Source organism: Mytilus galloprovincialis, chromosome 7, assembly GCF_965363235.1.
Source record: "Mytilus galloprovincialis chromosome 7, xbMytGall1.hap1.1, whole genome shotgun sequence".
Classification (NCBI taxonomy): Eukaryota; Metazoa; Mollusca; class Bivalvia; order Mytilida; family Mytilidae; genus Mytilus; species Mytilus galloprovincialis.
This window is the reverse complement of record NC_134844.1, coordinates 25839079-25861391: the sequence shown is the minus strand read 5'-3', so window position 1 is coordinate 25861391 and position 22313 is coordinate 25839079. Positions and strand designations below refer to the sequence as shown.

At 31.8% G+C, this 22313-nt stretch overlaps 1 protein-coding gene across 1 annotated transcript in view; it reads left to right on the top strand.

The window, feature by feature from the left end:
* Window positions 1–22313, top strand: part of LOC143082639 (MAM and LDL-receptor class A domain-containing protein 2-like) — a 137783-nt gene that overhangs the window by 20761 nt on the left and 94709 nt on the right. Inside the window, exons 24-55 of the mRNA XM_076258434.1 lie at window positions 492–579; window positions 1168–1332; window positions 1717–1911; window positions 2468–2623; window positions 3204–3347; window positions 3944–4206; window positions 5192–5279; window positions 5994–6116; window positions 6561–6701; window positions 7620–7888; window positions 8261–8342; window positions 8751–8942; window positions 9432–9697; window positions 10175–10265; window positions 10630–11045; window positions 11891–12062; window positions 12482–12628; window positions 13243–13505; window positions 13906–13993; window positions 14325–14489; window positions 15103–15254; window positions 16237–16353; window positions 16785–16875; window positions 17261–17401; window positions 17803–18059; window positions 18473–18557; window positions 19293–19370; window positions 19645–19785; window positions 20148–20416; window positions 20576–20660; window positions 21081–21242; window positions 21851–22045. Of these exons, the coding sequence (XP_076114549.1) occupies window positions 492–579; window positions 1168–1332; window positions 1717–1911; window positions 2468–2623; window positions 3204–3347; window positions 3944–4206; window positions 5192–5279; window positions 5994–6116; window positions 6561–6701; window positions 7620–7888; window positions 8261–8342; window positions 8751–8942; window positions 9432–9697; window positions 10175–10265; window positions 10630–11045; window positions 11891–12062; window positions 12482–12628; window positions 13243–13505; window positions 13906–13993; window positions 14325–14489; window positions 15103–15254; window positions 16237–16353; window positions 16785–16875; window positions 17261–17401; window positions 17803–18059; window positions 18473–18557; window positions 19293–19370; window positions 19645–19785; window positions 20148–20416; window positions 20576–20660; window positions 21081–21242; window positions 21851–22045 (5287 nt within the window). The remainder of the gene's footprint in view (window positions 1–491; window positions 580–1167; window positions 1333–1716; window positions 1912–2467; window positions 2624–3203; window positions 3348–3943; window positions 4207–5191; window positions 5280–5993; window positions 6117–6560; window positions 6702–7619; window positions 7889–8260; window positions 8343–8750; window positions 8943–9431; window positions 9698–10174; window positions 10266–10629; window positions 11046–11890; window positions 12063–12481; window positions 12629–13242; window positions 13506–13905; window positions 13994–14324; window positions 14490–15102; window positions 15255–16236; window positions 16354–16784; window positions 16876–17260; window positions 17402–17802; window positions 18060–18472; window positions 18558–19292; window positions 19371–19644; window positions 19786–20147; window positions 20417–20575; window positions 20661–21080; window positions 21243–21850; window positions 22046–22313) is intronic.

The window sequence follows — 22313 nt, the reverse complement described above, 5'->3', positions numbered from 1 at the left end:
ATGTAAAAACAAAAAACAAGACACAACTTTGATATTCAGACAACAACCAATGAACAACAGGTTCCTGACATGTGACAGGCACATTTTGGGTACTAGTTTGAGAGGTAAAGTTGCAAGACAACCTGATATTTTAATTGTTGCCATGGCAATATTAATTATCAGCTCTTATTTTTGTGTTGCTACTTAACTGGAATTTAGCAATTTAGTGAAAGGCAATTTTGATGCAAAAATTAATATTGGATAAACTAAAATAATGTAATTGCTCATATCTTTGTGATTTGAACTTTGTCAGTCTTTTTGACATCTGAAAAAATCTATATTGTTCCATTGTACATAACCAGACAAATGAAGGATCTACTTCCAGTGCCAATATGATCATAGGTCTCAGGCAATTTCTAATTTCATTCATGTTATCTAATTTACTACCATGTGATTTACTTATCATTCCGTCTATATCTCAATTTATGAAATTGATGAATTTTTGCTCTTAGGTTATTTTTGAAGCAATAAGAGGAGCTGCTTACCTAGGAGATATTGCCCTTGATGATATAACAATGACAGATGGACCATGTAGTTCTGGTAACTATAGTTACTTTCATCTCATCATCTTTTGATAATGATTGATTTCCAAGTACAAAAAGTAATTCTTTCCTGACAAATTTCTGTGATCATTTTTCTCATATATATAATTTATTTAAAACAGTATACCACATACTCCCCTGGCACCTAAAATGATGTCCTCATCATTTCTGATTCCATTTGAAAATACCAATGGAAATAGAAATGAAATAGTATTTTATCTGATGCTTCAATGGACTGATACTGTAATCTCTAATACTGTGAATTCATTTCTTTTCCTGGTTACCAACTTTTTGTAGATTGAGAAAAACTTGCATTTTCATAAATATTTAATTTTGTTGTTTTGCCAAATAATAATGAATCCACAGTACACAGAGTGTAAAAATCTATAAGGAAAATACAATGAATACTACCAAATATAATATCAATAATATTAAAAGCTAACTTTTCACATGGCAAATACACTATTCTATTGAAATACTGTTAAATTTTGTAAACATCTGTTGCAGGTCTGCGAAAATTGGGGAAAGCTCAGTTAATACACTTATTTGTTGAGACACTGGTTTAATTTCTATGCTTCTGTTGTAGGCCCACAAACTGGAGGAAATGTCAGTTGCAATTTTGAACCTGCCAATCTTTGTGGCTTCAAACAAGAAAGAAGTACTGATGATTTTGACTGGAGTCGTAGTACAAGGTCAACATCTTCTTCTGGGACTGGACCTAGTAATGACCACACTTATAAAACAGCTGCAGGTATTTATACAGTACACAAATTAGTTAATATCTTTGTAATCTTATTTGTATTCATGAATTGAGTTCGATTCCCTTTAACTTTCCCTTTATAGAATATAAGAAAATAAAAAAATACATAGTTTTCATATTTTACGTCACTAAGGCAAAACTTAGGTGTGCTAATGTGCTAATGGCAGTGTCAACAGTTGTTAAAGTTTGTAAATAGGTCATTTTATGAGAAAAGACTACAGCTCAGTCAATGATGTTTTGTAGACAGTTGTATTGGCTTTGGTACGTTTTATTTTTTCCATGAATTGTTTTGGACAGCCTCTCATCCATGGTCCATTTATCTGTTCAAGTGTTACTATTTCAATTATGTTAAATTAAATATCTTCAAAATTTCAGGACATTACATGTACATAGAAGCATCAGGGAAGTCTGCTAACAAGAAAGCCAGACTGATCTCACCAATATACAGAGGTCCTTCACAGACCATGTGTATGGAGTTCTGGTATAACATGAATGGTGCTAATATTAACACACTCAATGTGTATGTACTTAGAAGTGGTGTTAGGGGAAACCCTGTGTGGACCAAGAAAGGTGAGAGAGTATTATATTAGCAATATCACTTCCTGGAATAATTTCAAAATTTATGAATGAAAAGGTACTGCAATAAGAAAATCTCACATTTAAAATTCTGGAGACAGATTTTTTTTTTATGGCAAAATTAATAGTTGTATGCCATACTTTAATTTGCAACACTTTTAATAACAGATTTCATATTGTAATCCCTGCTTTTGAACATTGAAGTAGTTTTGTAAGGACAAATTGCAACACATGTTTACATTGTAATAACAGCAAACTAAATGATGGTAAGCTGATGAATTTTTAATGGCATCTGTTTTAGTTTAGATTATTGATTTTTTTTAACTTATTCACTTCGACATCCATTTAACCCTTTCCTCCATAATAACGCATTTAGATGACTTACTTCAATTTATTTGATGAAATATTTGTTTTTTGCAATGTATAAATACTTTAAAGCATATTTTTCAGCATTTTATTGAAAAGTTCTATGTGAATCAAGTATACAAAAAAAAATCCATTGAGGAAAGGGTCAAGTTTATAAAAAATGAAACCTCTATGTAAATTGCAGGTAACCAGGGCAGCTCTTGGAATATAGCCTCTCTAAATGTACCCCAGGGAACCTCAGCATATCAGATTGTATTTGAAGGAATTACAGGAAATGGTTTCCGTGGTGACATAGCTATTGATGATTTCTCAATGTCACAAGGGGCTTGTTCAGCTGAAGGTATGACATGTAAAGTTGATATTTATTGGTTAAAACATTATGCATAATGGGTTCTGTTTTTTCAATTTATGCATAAAACTTGTGTTTTGTTCTACTTCTTAGGAAATAAAAATTCATCAATTTGCGAATATAATAAACTCTTTTATACACAATCGATGTAGACATTTTGACCCATTTAGATGTTAAATGGCAAAGAAGAGGGTTTTTCTATGTACTATCATAAAGTTTATTATGAAGATAATATTTCTACTATACCAAATTCTTCTGTTGACGAGTTTCACAAATGTACTGCTAAGCATTAATATTACCAACACTTCCTATATAATAAAATTTGATAAATAAAGCAGAAATTTTAGAATATTTATCTTGATTGACTAGGAATGTCAGTTTTCCTGTCCAAGATTGTTGGTTCTTTCGGGGCACATTGGCTTCCCTCCATCAATAAAAGCTGATCACCACAAAATTGCACAATATTAGTGTTGAAAGTGGCTTTAAAACCCAATCAATCAATTGTTTTTCAGTCATTAACTATAAAAACTCATTACTATCTATAAAAATGCAATGTTGTATTCTGTTATAGGAACTTGTGATTTTGAGGTTGGTTTATGTACATACACAAATGACCACAGTGGTGCTGACAATTTCGATTGGGTTCGTCATAAAGGACGGACTTCTAGTTCTGGTACAGGACCAACAACTGACCATACTAAAGGGTCAGCACTAGGTATTTACAATATGTAAAGTTCACACTTCATGAGCTTCTATATGATTTTTAAGTGGTGATGGGGGGGGGGGGGGGTGGATTTGAATAAAGGCAGGACAGCAGGCTTGAGTAATGAAAAGGCAGGCTGAGCAAATCACAAAAAAAAAGGCAAGACCGAAAAGAGCAAAAAGTAAAAGGGCAAGACAGAGATTACAACTAAAGAAAACAGCAGGACAACATTTTCATCATAACTCTGACCCCATAAAAATCAAAAGGTAGCTGACTAGGCTTCCTTGTAGAATGTGTAATTAAAACAGAACTTTTGTTTATCTAATTATTATTTTACCTAGTGGTAATATTAGAAATTCTAATGTATCATATTTAATTTGCATTCTATTCTGTTTAATGAATGTTGAATTAAATCCCTCATGTAAAATTTATACTCGAAAAAAGATTATGTTTTCCATCTGTAGGCTGTTATGTGTTTTTTTTCAATCTGTAGCTATTATGGTTTTTTTTTTCAATTTGTAGGCTATTATGGTTTTTTTTCAATTTGTAGGCTATTATGTGTTTTTTTCAATCTGTAGGCTATTATGTGTTTTTTTTTCAATCTGTAGGCTATTATGTGTACATTGAAACATCTGCCCCAGCAAGACCTGGGTTCGAAGCCAGACTGATAAGTGAAAGCTTGAGTTATGCTACACACAACTGTGTGACCTTTTATTACCATATGTATGGTAATACAATTGGAACGTTAAGAGTATGGACCCAGTTACAAGGAACCAGCAACCCACTTCCTGTCTGGGAATTACATGGTAACCAAGGCAATAGTTGGAAGAAAGCACAAGTTTCGATACCAAAGCAAGGAGGAGACTATAAGGTTTGTAACATCATTACATTGTTATGTGTAATATTTGAATTTTTTGTTACTAATGTGTTAACAGGTCTTTCCACTGAGAAACTTTCTAATATAATATGAGGCAGGCATAACCTGTGAATGGGGACGAAGTCTGTATGATTTTTTTTTTTATAAATCAAACATGTTAAAAAGAGAAACGGAAATACCGTAACGTTTCCGAATTTGGTTCTGTTGTGACATTATGACGTCATATTCAATGTAAACCGAAAGAACGTAACGTTTCCGATTTTGGTTCTGTTGTTAAGGATTTTAGTTGTGACGTTATTTAAGTTATGACGTCATAATCAACGTAAACAAAGAAACGCTATCATCAGGTAACGTTTTTTTTTATAACAAACAATTTTTAAAAATGAATAAGTATTGAGTTCCTTTCTTAGACAGATAAATTTACATTTTATTCAAAGTCTCATGCAAACAAGACCGGAAACGGAAGTAGATTTCTGCGCAGATCCGGAAATTAAAAAACGCGACAAAAAAAAAAATTGAATGATTTTGAGTTCATTAGTACAATGAAAATAACGGGAAAATTTTCCCGATTTTTTTTTTTTTTTTTTTTTTATTGAATTTTCTACTGTTATTGGGGACTTCGTCCCCATATAAAAAAGAAGATGTGGTATGATTGCCAATGAGACAACTATCCACAAAAGACCAAAATGACACAGACATTAACAACTATAGGTCACCGTACGGCCTTCAACAATGAGCAAAGCCCATACCGCATAGTCAGCTATAAAAGGCCCCATTAAGACAATGTAAAACAATTCAAACGAGAAAACTAAAGTTTCTTTTAAGTTTGTAAGTGTGCTGAAACACTAACACAATTTCATATTTAATTCTTAATTAACAAATTGCTTATTTGCATAAATTTAGGACACTTACAGACAGTTTACATCTGTTTAAATTGAATACATTTTGCATTTTACACAAAAATATTTTGTTTTTTCAGCTTATATTCCAAGGTATCCGAGGAAGTTCAGTCCAAGGAGATATAGCTCTAGATGAAATTACTGTTTTCGCTAACAGTGTTTGTCCAAGTAAGTCATTTTTATGTTAAATGGAAAGAAGGTTTGTCATCTGTTCATACAATGTTGGTTCTGAAACTAGCTATGTAAAAAGTAAAATAACAAAAATACCGAACTCCGAGGAAAATTCAAAATAGAAAGTCTGTAATCAAATGGCAAAATCAGAAGCTCAAACACATCAAATGAATGGATAACAACTGTCATATTCCTAACTTGGTACAGGCAATTTCTTATGGTTAAAATGGTAAATAAAACCTGGTTTTAAAGCTAGCTAAACCTCTCACTTGTATGACAGTCGCTTGAAATTCACTCAGGTCTTGTTCAGGATATTAAATTTTTTTTCTTTCCCTATAAACCTTCTACTGTCAAAGAGGAAACGAATAGGCAGTGTATTTTTTAAGGGCTTAGATGAATATGTTTACAGATGTTGATATGCATTACGAAAAAGAGTAAACATAAATTTTCAGGTTGAGAAAATATCCTTTTTGTGGAATAGATGGCTAAAATGGTATTTGTTTAATTTTAAGAGTAGCCACAGTAAACCTGAAGTTCAAATAAATGAATCAAGATCAAATATACTGCCATTATTAGGGAATTTCTTCAATGAAAAGCATTGTTTGTTTGTGATAATATGTATTTACGACTTACACATGATTAGTTGATTTGTCACTACCAAATGTGAAAAGAAAAATTCTAAATATAATAAATAATGATGTTATTTTCAAGGAATGCCATCCAATGCCCAACCAACTGTTACTCAAGCTCCAACAACAGTACTTGCAACAAACAAACCAACAACACGGAAAGTAACAACTCCACTGACAACATTGCCAACAACTAAGGGTACAGGTAAGTTATTAAATCATGATTAGAGGTAAGTTATTAACTCATGAGATGATCTTATTGATGTAGTGTAAAAATAATATTTCATTGTGTATTAAAATTTGTGGTTTCACCCAATCTATGAAAACAGCAAAAATTGGTATCCCATGAACAATAATTAAGCCTCAGTAAAAGTTCAGCAAAATATGTTTAAACAAAATATCATTTTCTTAAGTGACCTTGTGTTTAATTTCTAAGTAGTTCACTTTACACACACGAAAGCTATAATAGAAATTGTAATTAAAGTTATATAATAGATTGACAATTACTAAGTTAATAAAACAATCTGATTTCTTGTTGAATAAAAGGCATGACTTCTATTAATGTCAGATATAATTCAGAAATTTTTTGTGTTAATTTGATAGCGACATTTGTTTACTAAATAATTTCCGAACCTCCATTGTATTTTAGGTGGCAGTAAGTTTAATTGTGACTTCAGCTTTGACACATGTGGCTGGAATCAAGATAAAACAAATAACTTTGATTGGACTAGAAACATTGGCAAGACACCATCAACAAGTACTGGTCCAGTTTCTGACCACACCAACGGAAGTAAGAAATATTTCTTGTTTATAAATATGAATTAAAACCTGAACTAAAAATAAGGCATGTTGTGCATTAATTCATACAACAAATTGTTGCATGCTCTTGACAGAAGCCATAGCTAAACCAACTTATTTTCACAGATACTATATTTCACATTTAGCACTTTCTAGTCCACTATTCACCATTTTCTAATTAACTTGGTGTTGTTAATTAAGGAAATATCCAAGGCTATATAATTACTTTTCTACTTGTGAAAGTTGCCAAAATAAAGTGATCGTGATAAATAAGTTGGTTTACAGTAGTACTTTTAGTGTTGTTCTTCATCCGAAATTCACATAAGAACCATCAACACTGAGCAACAACTTACAAATCACTTCAAGATGGCCCATACTACTGGTTTGAGCTGATTTTTTTTTTTCATTTTGAAAATGTACTACTAAAAATGCTTTAACCTGTGCATTAACGATTGATATAGATAGATATAGTATTATGGCATTTTTGTTTTTGAGACTGTATAAAAAATTAGAATGCCATTATTCTTTCAATCAGCTATTTGTCTAAACTGCATTTTTTGGTTGAGAATATGAATTAAGATTAAATAGTTAGTAATAATTTGAACAACAACTTTTACACCTACAAACTTTTGAATTGTTTTTTAATTGTATGAATGAAACCACGTGTATTTCATAAATAAATTGATTTGTATGTCATTACTGTACTGATACATGATGTTATTGCCTGATATTATTTTTAAGTATCAAGTCTTGTCCATGATCTTAATATTATTAGGCAGAAAAATCAAAGGGAAATTGTACAAATTGCTGATATCAACAAATATTAAAATCCCAGATTAAACCCTTTCTCTCATTCATCTTTAAAACTATTTTTTTTATGATATTAACAAAGATAACATCTGTTTTGTAGAGGGCTACTACATGTACATTGAGACTTCTGGTCGTAATAGTGGACAAAAGGCTAGACTGATAAGCCCACCGGTCACTCTGCAGAGTGGACAACAGTCCTGTGTTACATTCTGGTATGATATGTTCGGTGCACACATAGACTATCTCAATGTTTATGTCAGAAATACATCCACCACACAACTTGGTACAGCAGTCTGGTCTAGGAGGAAGACTCAAGGAAATAGATGGATACAGGGTCAGATAACAATCACTGGGCCTGGACCATTAAATGTGAGTACTTTTGTCATTTCATATGACAGAATGACTGTAATATTTAGATAAAAAATGAGGTTATTTCAAATAGACATGTAATATTACAGTCTTTCCTTATAATTAAATTATGAATTCAATTTTTAAGTAGAAAATTATGTTGATGACTTTAAAGTTACATGTCCAAATTATGTCTATGACCTATTTGTAGTCTATTCATGTGAAAGGTATTGCAAAAGATAGAAGGTCTTAACTTTCTGAAATTTTTATACTCTAACTACAATAGTAGAGGGACATTATGTCAAAAAGCTAATCATAAGATGTGTTACAACCAAATTTAAATTATTCACAATTTAGATATAAATTTATTAAGACATGTTTATATTTTTCTAGGTGGTTATTGAAGGAACAAAGGCAATAGGCTACCAAGGAGATATAGCTATTGATGACATTGCAATGAGGTCAGGAGCCTGTGGTGAGTAGTGTTACTTTAAAATACAAATGAATGCCAATTTAAATGTGAGGACTGTTGGGAAAAAACATGAATTGATAGGTTTTATTGTCTCACTTTCCCCATTTCGATAGAATATTTACTGTAATTGGATAAAGTCATACAAGATAGCAGTTTTACAGGTGTAAATTTAATATATAAAAAAATAAATCTGATTTAGACTTAAAGGTGGGTCATGCAAATTATATAACTGTTCAAGTAGTATCTAAGTGTGTGATGAAAAAATGCATGATAAAAGCAAGGAACTAGATTATGGCAGATTTTGTTAAGCCAAATCTGATAAAGGTATTTAACACTGATAATCTTAAACTAGGCACATTGCATACATTTAACTGTTTTTAATAAATCATGAAAATGTTTTAAATTGTTTAGGTGGACCTACAGTTTCCCCTACTGGTCCCTCTGGATCAGGTAGCCTGTCAACATTGGGTTGTAATTTTGAAGTGGGGATGTGCTCTTATACACAAGGTACAAGTGATGATTTTAATTGGACAAGGAAGAGAGGAAAGACATCATCCACCAATACTGGACCTGCTGTAGATCATACTAGGGGAACCAGTAGTGGTAGGTTTACTCTCTAAATACTTAGGTTCACGTAAAACTTATTGCAATAGATAAAAATCTTAACTTTCTGATATTTTATGCCCCAACTATCATTATGATAGTATAGGAATAATATGTTTTCAGGACAGTTTCATTAAAAGTTTAATTTGTAGGGAAAGTGATAGAACAAATGGGACATAGTGTCCAGTGGTCGCATGTTCTTGTTTATTGATTAGTTTATTAATGTTGATATTTACAGTTTATATTTAAACTACATTTTTGTATCTTGAGTTTTATACAGTTATACAGTAATTAAAGTCGTCTTTGATTTTAACTTCAAGATATACTTTTTTTTACAGAAATTCCTTAATGCTTTCAAATGTATCTCATTTTTATTTTATACAAACCCTTTTGAATTGTATAAGATAAATTTGAATGAACCTTTTTCAAATTATATGAATTATACTGTTATCAAAATTCACTTTTTAAAGAAATGTAAATATTTTGTAGGATATTATGTTTACACTGAAGCATCATCACCAAGACAACCTGGACAAAAGGCTCGTCTCTTGTCAGGACTTCAGAGCTCATACTTAAAACCAGCCTGCATGACATTCTGGTACCATATGTATGGTAGTGAGATAGGAACACTCAATGTGTACTTGAAGCAAGGACGGTCAAACAGTCTAGGATCTCCTATTTGGACAAGAAAAGCCAATCAAGGAAACAGCTGGAATATTGGTCAAGTATCACTTAATCCATCATCAGCTTACCAGGTAATGAAAATCATTTGCCTCATAGGCGGATTTAGAGGGGGGGCCCGGGGGGCCCGGGCCCCCCCTTTTTGGTAAAAAATTTGGTTGCTTATATAGGGAATCACTGAAGCGTGACTGGAGCGGGCCCCCTCTTAGGTCAGTCAGTGGGCCCCCACTTATGAAAATTTCTGGATCCGCCACTGTGCCTTTAAGTTTTAATAATGGTAGGAAGAAGGGGGAGTTGTTCACTGTCAAATATAGGTTCTGACAGATTGCAGAACACTGAATGTACATATTTGTATATCAATAGTCTTTATTTTGATTTTAATTTTAATCCTTTTATGAGGTGCTTTGATAAAATACGTTTAGGAACTCTGTGGCTTAAAAAATAACAGGGCAATTACCAACACATAATTGGGATGGAATATTAAACTTATTACTGATCACTATCTGTATACTATTTCTTTGAAAATAATAATCTTTTATATAATTTTGTAGGTTGTATTTGAGGGAGTCAGAGGAAATGGTGTGCATGGAGATATTGCTGTAGATGATATCAGTGTTCAACCAGGATCATGTAGACCGGAAGGTAAAAAGAATTTTAACATTCGATTAATTTTGTGTTGATATTGAGATGTTTTACACTAGATGGTGGTCTTTTAAGACTGTGTTTGCCCTATTATTAAATTTTTCAGAGCAAGCTTTTACAATATAGCAAATAAGTCTGCATTGCTTACTTTTTAGATGGTTATTATTAGTTTTAATTTTTTTTGGAGTAAAGAATCAGATATTTTAGAGAGAAATTAAAAAATAAGTGCCTGTATATTATTTTTTCTAATTTTTTTTTTTATGAAATTTGAAATAATTATTCATTTCTTTCCTTCTGTGAAATTGTACTTCTTGCTTTCTTCTTGGAAAAAATTATGTGCCACTTATTTTCTTTTTTCTTGTAGGTGCCTGTAATTTTGACACACGTACATTGTGTTCATGGAGTAACCGACAAGACGATGATTTTGATTGGAGTATACAACACAATGGTACACCAAGCACTGGAACAGGTCCAAAAGGGGATCATACCCAAGGGAATGCCAATGGGTTCTACGTGTTTATAGAAACAAGTGCACCAAGAACACCCGGACAAAAAGCCTACCTACAGAGTCCAACATTCCCCCCTAACAACAAGAGTCCACAGTGTTTCAAATTCTGGTACAACATGAATGGAAGAAGGATGGGAACTCTCAATGTTTACTTAGCAACAAATATGACAGCATCTTCAGTATCAAAAACAAAACTGTGGACCCTAACAGGATCACAAGGAACAGCTTGGAAATCGGCCCAATTTACAGTTCAAAGTTCTACTGGATATCGGGTATGTTACTATACCTTCTTCATAGATTCAGAGATTATTAAATTCAAGATTTTTATTATTGCAAATGATTTGACTGGGTGTGTATCACAAATGATTCGACTAGGTGTGTATCACAAATGATTCGACTGGGTGTGTATCACAAATGATTTGACTGGTGTGTATCACAAATGATTTGACTGGGTGTGTATCACAAATGATTTGACTGGGTGTGTATCACAAATGATTTGACTAGATGTGTATCACAAATGATTCGACTGGGTGTGTATCACAAATGATTTGACTGGGTGTGTATCACAAATGATTTGACTGGGTGTGTATCACAATTGTAAGATATGTTTGTATGCAGCTTTTTCTGTAATCTCAATAATTATTCTCACATTTTTGTCTGTCATGTTGAAATTGCATTATTTTAGTCAAAGCATCATAACCCTCAAAGACATCCTGGATACAGGCTTGAGTTCTATGAATGCAAAAACAATAATATTTCTCATATTAAGATACCACTAGATGTCTGATAAGCAACCAACAATTGATTAAACATATTAAGATCTTTATTATATTTTAATATTGAATATAGAAAAATACAAAATTGTCTCTTTTCTTACAGAAACAAACCAATTAAAGTAGCTATAAAAAGTATTTTAAAGGATAAGCTCAACTGTTAAATGATTTTTTAAAATTTCATTCAAATGTTGTATGTGTGTTCCACATGTACTTTATCTCCTGTACATTGTAGGATTTGTACATAGCACACTAAACTGCTGATGGAAATTTTTATATTTTTTTTATAAAGCATATTGTTTAAAATTGATCCTTGCTAATAATCCTAATATTTTTTTTAACAGCTGGTTTTTGAAGGGATAGTAGGAGGAGTAGTGTTGGGAGATATTGCTTTGGACGATTTGTCATTTGTCAATGGTCAATGTGGAACCTCTCCATCCAAAGCAAGGCCAGCATCATTGTCTACAACAGTGCCACCTACCACGGCAGCCACCACACCTATTGTGGCAACATCAGGTAAGTCCACTTTACACTCAACTTTGCATAACACTGCTACTTTTCATACCTGCAACAACATATGGTATGATGTCAGTTATGACCACTTTACACTAACCGTTGTTCAAATCAGTGGCACTTACTGAAGCAGAAATGTCATTTTTTTTTTGGCAACACTAGGTGAGTGGTCTTAATCAATTGACTTGTGTATTGCAGGCAATATTTCTAATACAGGTTCATTATTTATAGACAAACAGAAAATATCCTTGAAAACTCTACTTGTATTAAAAAAAAGACAAATAAACTAAAATAGATGCCTAAGTATTTGTTGCAGATGAAATATTGACCTTAATAAATATGTATACAGTATATTTTCTGAAATATATTATTTGTTGTTTTATAATTTGGTCAAATCTGATAGCAACAATAATCTCTTTTAGTTGGAGGTGCTTTTAATTGTAATTTTGAGAGTAATACATGTGGATGGTTACAAGCTGCTGGTGATACCAGAGGTTTTGATTGGATCAGACATCAGGGCAGGACAGCCTCAGGTGGAACCGGAGCATCAACTGATCACACTACTGGACGTAAGTAATCCTGGCCTATATATATTATATTTTGAATATACAGTGTATGTCTTATTTATCATGTCTACTCAATTCTTTTACTATAGTTTTCATTTTCATATTTTTTTATTTTGATTTTAATTTCTATATTTGTACCATCTTGCTGTAAGATTCTTCTTATGGTTCTATGGTTCCTCATACAATCAAACATATCATGGATGAAATATTTCATCCATGTCAATTGGATAAGGAGTTTCATAGACACAAAGTTCTTATGGTATTTCATTAACCTGTTTTATTAACATTGAGGGCCAACAAAATTCAAATCTTGTAGTCATTGAAAGGTTGAAATTTTCGGGATGTAACGAAACTTAATTCTCACGAAACTGTTAGTTGTCGAGAGCAGAGAATGATAAAGTCCTCAAAATCAACATTCATAGTCAAGTCTATAAGTATTGAAGGACAGTTTCATTACCATGGTCTTTTTCGTAGAGATGTTTAAGACAAGTATATTAATAAATCATGAAGGAATATGAACACCAGGACATACAAGTTGAATATTACTTGAATTTGAATGTTGCTTTTATTGTCATATATTTTATTTTCTTCAAACTAAAACTATATTTGTATTTTAGGCGGATATTACATGTACATTGAGACATCAGGTAGCAGACGACTTGGAGACAAAGCTCATTTGGAAAGTCCAACAGTTTCTGCTGATCCATCAGCAAAATGTCTACGATTCTGGTATCATATGTATGGTGCTACAGTCGGTTCGTTGAACGTTTATCTGAGAGCTGGAGCTGGGCTCGGTCCAGCAATATGGACCAAGAGAGGAACCCAGGGCAATAAATGGATCCAGGGACAAGTTGTTATTAACAAGACTTCTGATTTTACGGTAATCTGTTTTAAAAATCATTTTAGTTAACCTCCTGCATCTGTATGAATCATTCAGTGAAAGGGATAATACTTAATGTAAAAACAATCATTATTTATATATGGCTTGGCCTTATTCCAACGTAAAGAGAAGTTATTATTATATTACTCTCAATCATGATTTTTATTGACTTTTTATTAAAGTGAGAAGACTCTTAAAACAACAAATTACTGCAGCATTCCCTGAAGTGGTGTTTTTATACAAGTCTTAACATTTTATATGTGTTTTATCATAACAACCCTGCATACATTTAGGGGTTCTATTGTATTGAAAAATTACCTAGCATTGGTTCATTGTCGTTCTTAATTTTAATAAGCAATTTAAACAAAAATTTAATGATAATTGAATTATCGACTTACAGGTAGTATTTGAAGGAGTAAGAGGAAGAAGTTACCAAGGAGATATAGCTATTGATGATGTTTCAATGAAAAATGGGGATGATTGCTCAGGTAATTGTTACATTAGAGATATAGATAAAAGGTAGCTTTGAGAAATACCATTGTATCATGGAAGTCCTTTCAGCATAATAAGCTGTTATAATGTTGAAAAAGAAATGTTCGATTCGATATGAGTGCATGAGATGAAAATATGATGAAATATTAGGGCATTGTGATTATAAGAGCAGTGGTTTTATTGATTTGGTATATTCTAATGTCAATTAGGAAAAAAGAAGCCTTAAAATATAGGTCAGCATATATTAAATTTTGTAGACATAAAATTTAAGTAAGTTATTGTTACATATGAATATCAATATCTAGTTTTTAATGTTTCTTTTCCTAGGTAACGCAGCCACAGTACCAACTTCCTGTAATTTTGAAGATGCTCTTTCCAAATGTAAATATACCCAAGATACAACAGATGATTTTGATTGGACAAGAAAGTCAGGTGGTACAGCCACTAGAGGTACAGGGCCTTCTGCTGATCATACTTATGGAACAAGAACAGGTAAGGATTGTTCATACAAAATGTTTTAGATATATTCATTTACCTTTTATTATCACTAGCTCTAATGTGAGTTACAGATTGAATTTTGTTCTGTGTGGATGACCTACTTTTACTAAATTGTAAATTCCTTCCTTGTTACAGAGATATGCACAGCCAAAAAATATGTAAATCAAAGGAACAGCACTTTTATTGCTGCTCTTCATTGTGAAGTCATATTGAGGCCTTCAGCACACAGCAATAATCCTCACTAGCAATAGTTTTGTACATCTAGTAAAGGCTGTTCTGCTAAAACAAATATGGTACCCTAGTAAGGCACTTTGAAATGGTCTAACAAACTAAAGAGGCAATTTTAGAATTTCACTTACATTTTCATGATGCAAAAAAGTATTTGACACTGTCCCATAGATACGATTTTTGAGGTACTTTATAAATAAATAAATAAATAAGCTTTATTTAGAGTCGGCATGGTATATAAAACATAGACAAACATAAGCTCTAATGAGCTTTTAACTCCACAATGTACTTTACCTTTGTTCAATGTATATTTAATAGTGCAGTCTTCAAATAAAGTGATTTAAATATCAGGCTTATCAAGTTTCATTTTCTATTTTAGGACATTATATGTACACTGAGGCCTCTGTGCCACGTAAACCAGGACAGAAAGCACGTCTTCTAACTCCACAATATTCAGCTGTACAAACTCCACAATGTCTGACATTCTATTACCACATGTTTGGTACCAATATTGGATCTCTTAATGTCAAGGTCAGGACTCATACATTTTATGCGAAAAAATGTCACTTTTCAGATGGTTTTTGTCAAAAACGAAAGTGGCCGCATCCGTGTTCATCCTCAATCTTTATATATGTTATGTATTATCATTAAATACAACTTCCATTTCAATATTTTGGATGAACACGAATGCGGCCACTTCCGTTTTACACGAAAACCGTCTAAAATTTAACTAAAATGCTGGAATTGTGAAGATTTCAGTAATTTAGCATGAATTAATGGTGCTAGTTCTCAATATATGTGCATTGTATTGGCAAAAAGAGCCCATATTTATGTAGCAGGACCTTTCTACTATCCAATAAATGACTAAAAGTTTACATTTTAACAATTTTGTAAAACTGCTATATTTTGGGGCCAAAAAGGGGTCTTACTGGACCTACTCCTTTAATATTCACAAGATAGTGAAAAAGTGATAGAATATTGAGGAAAACAGAACTTTCTAAGACTGTTATCTTGGAATAGATTAAAAACTGATTTACACCATCAATTTGATTTGCTATGTCATTTCACTTCTTTCTTTACTTTATACTAGTTTGAACAGTTTAAAAATAATCCTGACTATGTAATCTTTCATACCTTAGCTGTCTAGATTACTCTTTGTTGTAGGAGAACTGGGTTTACATACAAACAAAATGTTTGAAATTTCATCACAACTAAATGCATATTTTTGGCACCATTTAGACAATAATGTTTTATTTTCAAATTCATAGCATAAAGAAATAATAAGATAAATCAATGTTGCTGATTTTTTTAATAAAGTTTCTATTACTCAGTCTACAGTCTTTTTGGAAAGGTACCACGGAATAAGACTGAAGAATTTGTTTTCTTCCTGGAGGTAAACTGTCATTGTTGTTTTCAATGATATAAGCGTTCACTAATTTGAATTACATCTCTCCATTTAATAAAAAAATAGGTTTTGTTGTTTTAATTTTAGACATAAATGATTTTATTACAGGTGAATGTCAATAATGCACTTGGAAACAATATTTGGACAAAATCTGGTAACCAAGGCAACTCCTGGAATATAGCACAAGTAACACTTCCTGTCACAACAGTTAGTCAACAATATCAGGTATGTTGATAGAACACATCATAGAATCAGCACTTAAATTTCATTGTCAATTTTGTGAACCAACTAATTTCAGGAAATTTTTAAAACCATCTATATAGATGTTTGAAATATTAGAATAAAGGGTTGATTTCAATAATAGAGGGGCAAAATGTTTTCTGGTCTGTTCGTCTGTCCAATATTTGTTGGTCAGTCTGAACATTATAAATATGTGATCATATTAGCTTGAAGTCTAATACTTATTATAAATACACCTTTTTATTTTGAGATGAACTTGTGACAAATAATGATTTTGATCACAGTTCACTGAACATAAACATATGATAGTGTGAGACAGGCATTATCTCATGTTTTCTGGTTTTATTATAAAATTGTTTTTAATGAAACATGATCAGAAAGAATTTTTACTTTATACTGTTCTTTTTCTATATTAGGTTGTATTTGAGGGTGTTAGAGGTAGTGGTTACCTCAGTGATTTGGCTATTGATGATGTCAAAATAACATCAGGTGCTTGCACATCTCCAGGTAAGCTATATGTAAACATTATTTTAGTGCATTAGAATGATCCCTGAGGCCTTCAAATGATAATTCTAAAAATAAAATAAATTGTACATATTTGTATGATTTTTTTATTTTTAAGAAAACTCTTTCTGCATACACAAAATATATAGGTATATAGCTTTGTATAGTAAACTTATATGATATGAAATTCATACATAACATTTTGTATTTATTCTGTTCAAAGTTTATAGTTAACATAAATTTCTGAAATAACCCCCAAAAAGTACAATTCAACTCTTTAAGTATAAACAGAAATTGTAAATTGAAGGAAATACAGACAAGATAGCCAGAATTACTGGAACTACTCATGAATTTCATTGGCTAATATATATTTGGTGTTTTTATACAGGTGCCTGTAGTTTTGAGAGTGGTTTATGTACATGGAAGAATGTCCAACAATTAGATGATTTTGATTGGGTATCTAGGAAAGGAGCTACACAATCAGGTCGTACAGGTCCCAGCACTGATCATACTCTTGGAAATGCTAGAGGTAAGGATTTTAAAGGGATAAGAAAGGAGATTTTTCGGTCTTACTTGTTTATCTGTAGTGACAAGAATAAAATCTAAATATCAAAAATCATGTATTATAAAATCTCTTGACAATTATTATAAAAATTGTTCACTGTTTAAAAACTTTAAAACTGAAAACAACTTAAATCTTCAAACATAAAATATATTTCTGCATTTATGTGGCTCTTACTTGTTCAAATCTGAACTGCAATCTTTGTTTGCATGGTTTGCAAATATCCCATTTAATAACCTATGACCTCTGAAAATGTTCAAAACTGTTTTATTTGAATGTTTTAATTGCTAAACCTAAATGGGATCATGAAACCTAAGGGGGTACCCTTCTGAAGCATGCCAAGAATAATCACACAATATCATTTTCAGGATCTTACATCTATCTGGAAGCATCAGCACCCAGAACTCAGGGAGACAGATGTTGGTTACAGAGCCAGAACTTTGCTCCTACTAAAGGCTCTTGTGTTTCATTCTGGTACAATATGTATGGACCAAATATTGGTACCTTGAGTGTTTATGCTCTATATTCTACTGGTACCAATCGTACATTATGGACACTAAGTGGTGATCAAGGGAACACTTGGAAAAATGGGCAGGCACCAGTCGCATCAGGAGTATCATTCACAGTATGTTGTTATAGCTACTGTAAAATACTTTATTTTCACATATTATACATTCAACTTTTTCATGGACATTGACTGTTAAATGGACTTTTTAGTAGTTAACATTTGCATACAGTATGGAACTGATTTTATTGGAATGTTTTGAAACTTTGACAAAAATTTTGTTGATTTCAAAATATAGCATCAAAAGAAAAGAATCAATTGTAACACCTTTTTTTTATTATACTGATAACTTGACTCAGATTTTGTCAGTCAATTTTCTTTTTTACACTGATAACAGCAATGGTTCAATGGTGAGATATGGTTTAGTTAAAATTCTTTTCAAATTTTACTGATCTTTTTAGAATATGCTTCACTTGTAGTTTATAATTATCATTTAAAATGTATTTTACATTTTGATTAATTATTTTTCTTAGATAATAATAGAAGGATTGAGAGGAAATGGTTATGCTGGAGATATTGCCTTAGATGACCTTAATGTAGCTAGTTCATCTTGTGGAGGTATATTTGCATTTATTTCTCTTCTTTTTCATCTCGTCTAGTTAAAATGTTAAATCAGTTGACTTTTTGATTAATTTTAACCCAATGGATAGTCTTATAAATTTTAATCAATTTTTACCCTTAAAACTGTAAATTCAGGTGGTGATTGTTCAGGTATTTTTAACTCCTTACTACTGAAAATAATTGAAAATCCTTAAAAAATGTTAACCTATAGAGATGCTTCATAAATTTCTATATTTGATCTTAGTTGATAAATTATATTTCTTGTCAAGTCATCAATATGTGACTTAAGGTGACCCAACACTTTCACTAAAATTAATTTGGCTCGTTTTATTTTCATAAAATTTTGACAAAGTATTTACTTTGACCCTTTAACAAACATATAAAAATTTCAAAAATTTTGAACCAACCATTTTATAAGAAAAATTACACTAGTTATATAGCAGATTGACAAACACCAATTTTGTTCATTGAGAAGCTTACAATTCCCTTTACAACACAACATAATTAAGACTTTTAGCTGACTTTGCAGAGTTATCTCCCTGTAGTGTTGGGTACCACCTTAAATTGTTTTTTTAGGCTTGTGAAGTGGGGGTATGCTTACAGAAGGTTGGGGAATAAAAGGACATGTCTTGAAAATAAAAATATTTATATTAATTGGCTAGTGAATTATATTTATTCTGCTTATAATATTACCTACTGAGCATTATTTAATATTGATGAATCTTATTACAGTACAACCATCCAATGCCCAGCCAGGAAACCAGACTGGAACTGTCCCTCCACCATCAACAACCGGAGGCACAACACAAGGTTAATATTTAGAACAATTCTTTTAGTGAAAAATAAAATAATCTTACATAGATCTTTAAAACTTCACTTCACAAAATTAAAGAGATGTGGGGTATATGAGGTAGAAGCCCAAAAACAAAATAATATACCAGTACATTTATGAGTTGATCAATTGTTGAACATTGGTTTCAATCCATATTTATAATGGTGAACTATCAATCCATATTAATGAACTGTGTGTGAACTATCATTCAGATTTTTAATCTATTTTAAGTACTGTATTTATAAATTTTAGCACCTGGACAATTTGACTGTCAGTTTGACTATGGACCATGTGGTTGGACAGAGGACAAAACTGATACCTTTGACTGGATCAAACGTAGTGGAGGGACACCAACAGTAGGAACTGGTCCATCAGGGGACCATACATCAAGTAGTAAGTTATAGCAAAGAAAAGTTTGTCTTAATGTAAAACTGTTAACTTTAAAAAAATAATTCTTTGATAGAAGTAATACTTCTTTTATGTTTAGAACAACCTGATGTGATTAGCTATAATAAATGTTCTTGGTTTGTTATGTTGATTCAAAATTGAAAAAAACAATGGATAGAATAAATGTCAGATTTGGTCAACATGTTTTTGTAGAAATAGATTTAAAAGTTCATGTTTTTCTTCAACAAAAGGCTTCAGTGTCAAGTTCTGGAAAAAATTGTATGGTCTGAAATCAGTCCTTCAACTGTTTTTGTTAAATTATTTTTTGGCTATTTTTACTTTTAACCAAAGATAATTTTATATTTTAGCTGGGTCATACTATTACATTGAATCCTCATCCCCCAGAAGGAGTGGTGATAAAGCCCGATTTATCAGTCCTCTACAAGTGGTCTCCAGTACCAGCTCACCATATTGTGTAACCTTCTGGTACAACATGTATGGTGCTCATGTTAACACACTTAATGTTTATCTGAAGTATGGAAGTAACTTGGGGTCACCGATCTTCACTAAACAAGGATCTCAAGGTCAACCATGGAAACAAGGACAGGTGACAATACAACCCAAAGCTCCATACAATGTAAGTACTGTAAACCAACAAATTTATGTCAGCAAATTTTTTTCAAGTAGAAAAATAAGGTGAATCGTCTAAATTATGTGAAAATCAGATTGGTTCTTTTAATCAGATTGAATGTAAATAAAAGTAATATTCTACCAAGATTCTATTTTTCCATTATAGATTGTGTTTGAAGGAATAACTGGTATAAGTTATAGAGGAGACATTGCTATTGATGATGTAAAACTGGGACAAGGACCTTGTATAGGTATGTATCATAACAAAGATAAAACATAGTTATTGGCCTTGAAAGTGATGTAGAGCTAGTCAAGGTAAAACTCCCATCAACTACCATAGTTAAGTCAGGACAGTTTCAGCAAAAGTAAAAACAGCCATTACTTCCAACACTTGTAATAGAAAAAACAAATGTTTTGTGAAATGTTTTTATCGTAAATGCTTTATTTTAACTTATTTGAATGACAATTTTAATGATAAAATCTTTCCTGCTTGCAGCACTTAGTTAAAAGGTGCAAACATTTTGTATTGTAGTGTGATCAGTTTAAATATGAGTTTTTATACTTATCAATTTTTAAAAATTTACTCTGAAGTTGGAAATATTTGATGATAATATTGTAGTTTTGCGAAAGCATTAATACACATAAATTAAAAAAATAAATTTTATCTTCAGCCTCCAGCCTTCAGCCAGCTTCTTGCAATTTTGAAAATACCAATATATGTAGTTACTCTCAGGAAAAGACTCAAGATAACTTTGATTGGACAAGAGCTACAGGAAGCACAGGGTCAACTGGTACCGGCCCAAGAAGTGATCATACTTATGGAACCAGTAATGGTAAGCAGTGCATTCTTGTATTCATTCTATGATTCATTATTGCTATTTTATGAAATTTTCCTTTGATCTTACAGACTGATAATTTCCTTTCTCAGCATAGTAGACTCTACTGAGTAGACTGATATGAAAAATAATTGCTAGAAACCAAGGGTGCATGTGCTGTCAATGAAATTAACAATGTCATCATAGGTGAAATAGTGATAAACAGATTATCATTGGTAATCTCAACTCGATTGTTTTTCTCACTTTCAATGTACCAACTCAAGGGAGAAAATTAATCTCATTGGATGTCTCACGATAATCTATAAATCAAATTACTGAATGTCTCTTCATATCTGAGTTTATGAATGCATATATTTACTCTTTCAATGAATAGAATTAGAAATGCAACATACATGGAATGGAATTGGTGGGATATCAATTTGTGAGGGTTTCCTGGAATTGTAATGCATAGCAGCTTTTATGCAGAATTTGGTAAAACCAAAAATTTCAAGTATCATTGAAATTTTAGGTTATCCGTACATTAAGAAAATTTGTAGCCACGAAAATAAATGAATCCGCGTCATATTGTCTGAGAAACACTGATTGAGACATTGTATTATTTGCAGGGCATTACATGTACATCGAGGCATCAGGCAGACGACCAGGTGACAAAGCTTGGTTACTGTCCCCACCCTCAGGATCATCTCCTACAACCATGTGTGTAGAATTCTGGTATAACATGTATGGAGCACAAACAGGAACTCTTAATGTCTATCTGAAGAGAAATGGAGCCAATGGAACACCTGTTTTCACCAAAAGTGGTAAATAATATTTATTTGATATTTTATAAAAGATTGTGAACAAAATGAAATGATAACAATAAGTTTTCATATATACAAAAGAAGAACTGGAAAAGTGCAACAAAGAAATGTAAATGAAAATTTTAGGATATGGAAAACTAATTTGTTTTTGTATCAGAAACATGCATGCTGTTTACATCTCTCACTCAAGCATTGTTAAATGAATGCATAACAAAATGTTTAATTCATAACAAAATGTTTAATTCATAACAAAATGTTTAATTTTGGT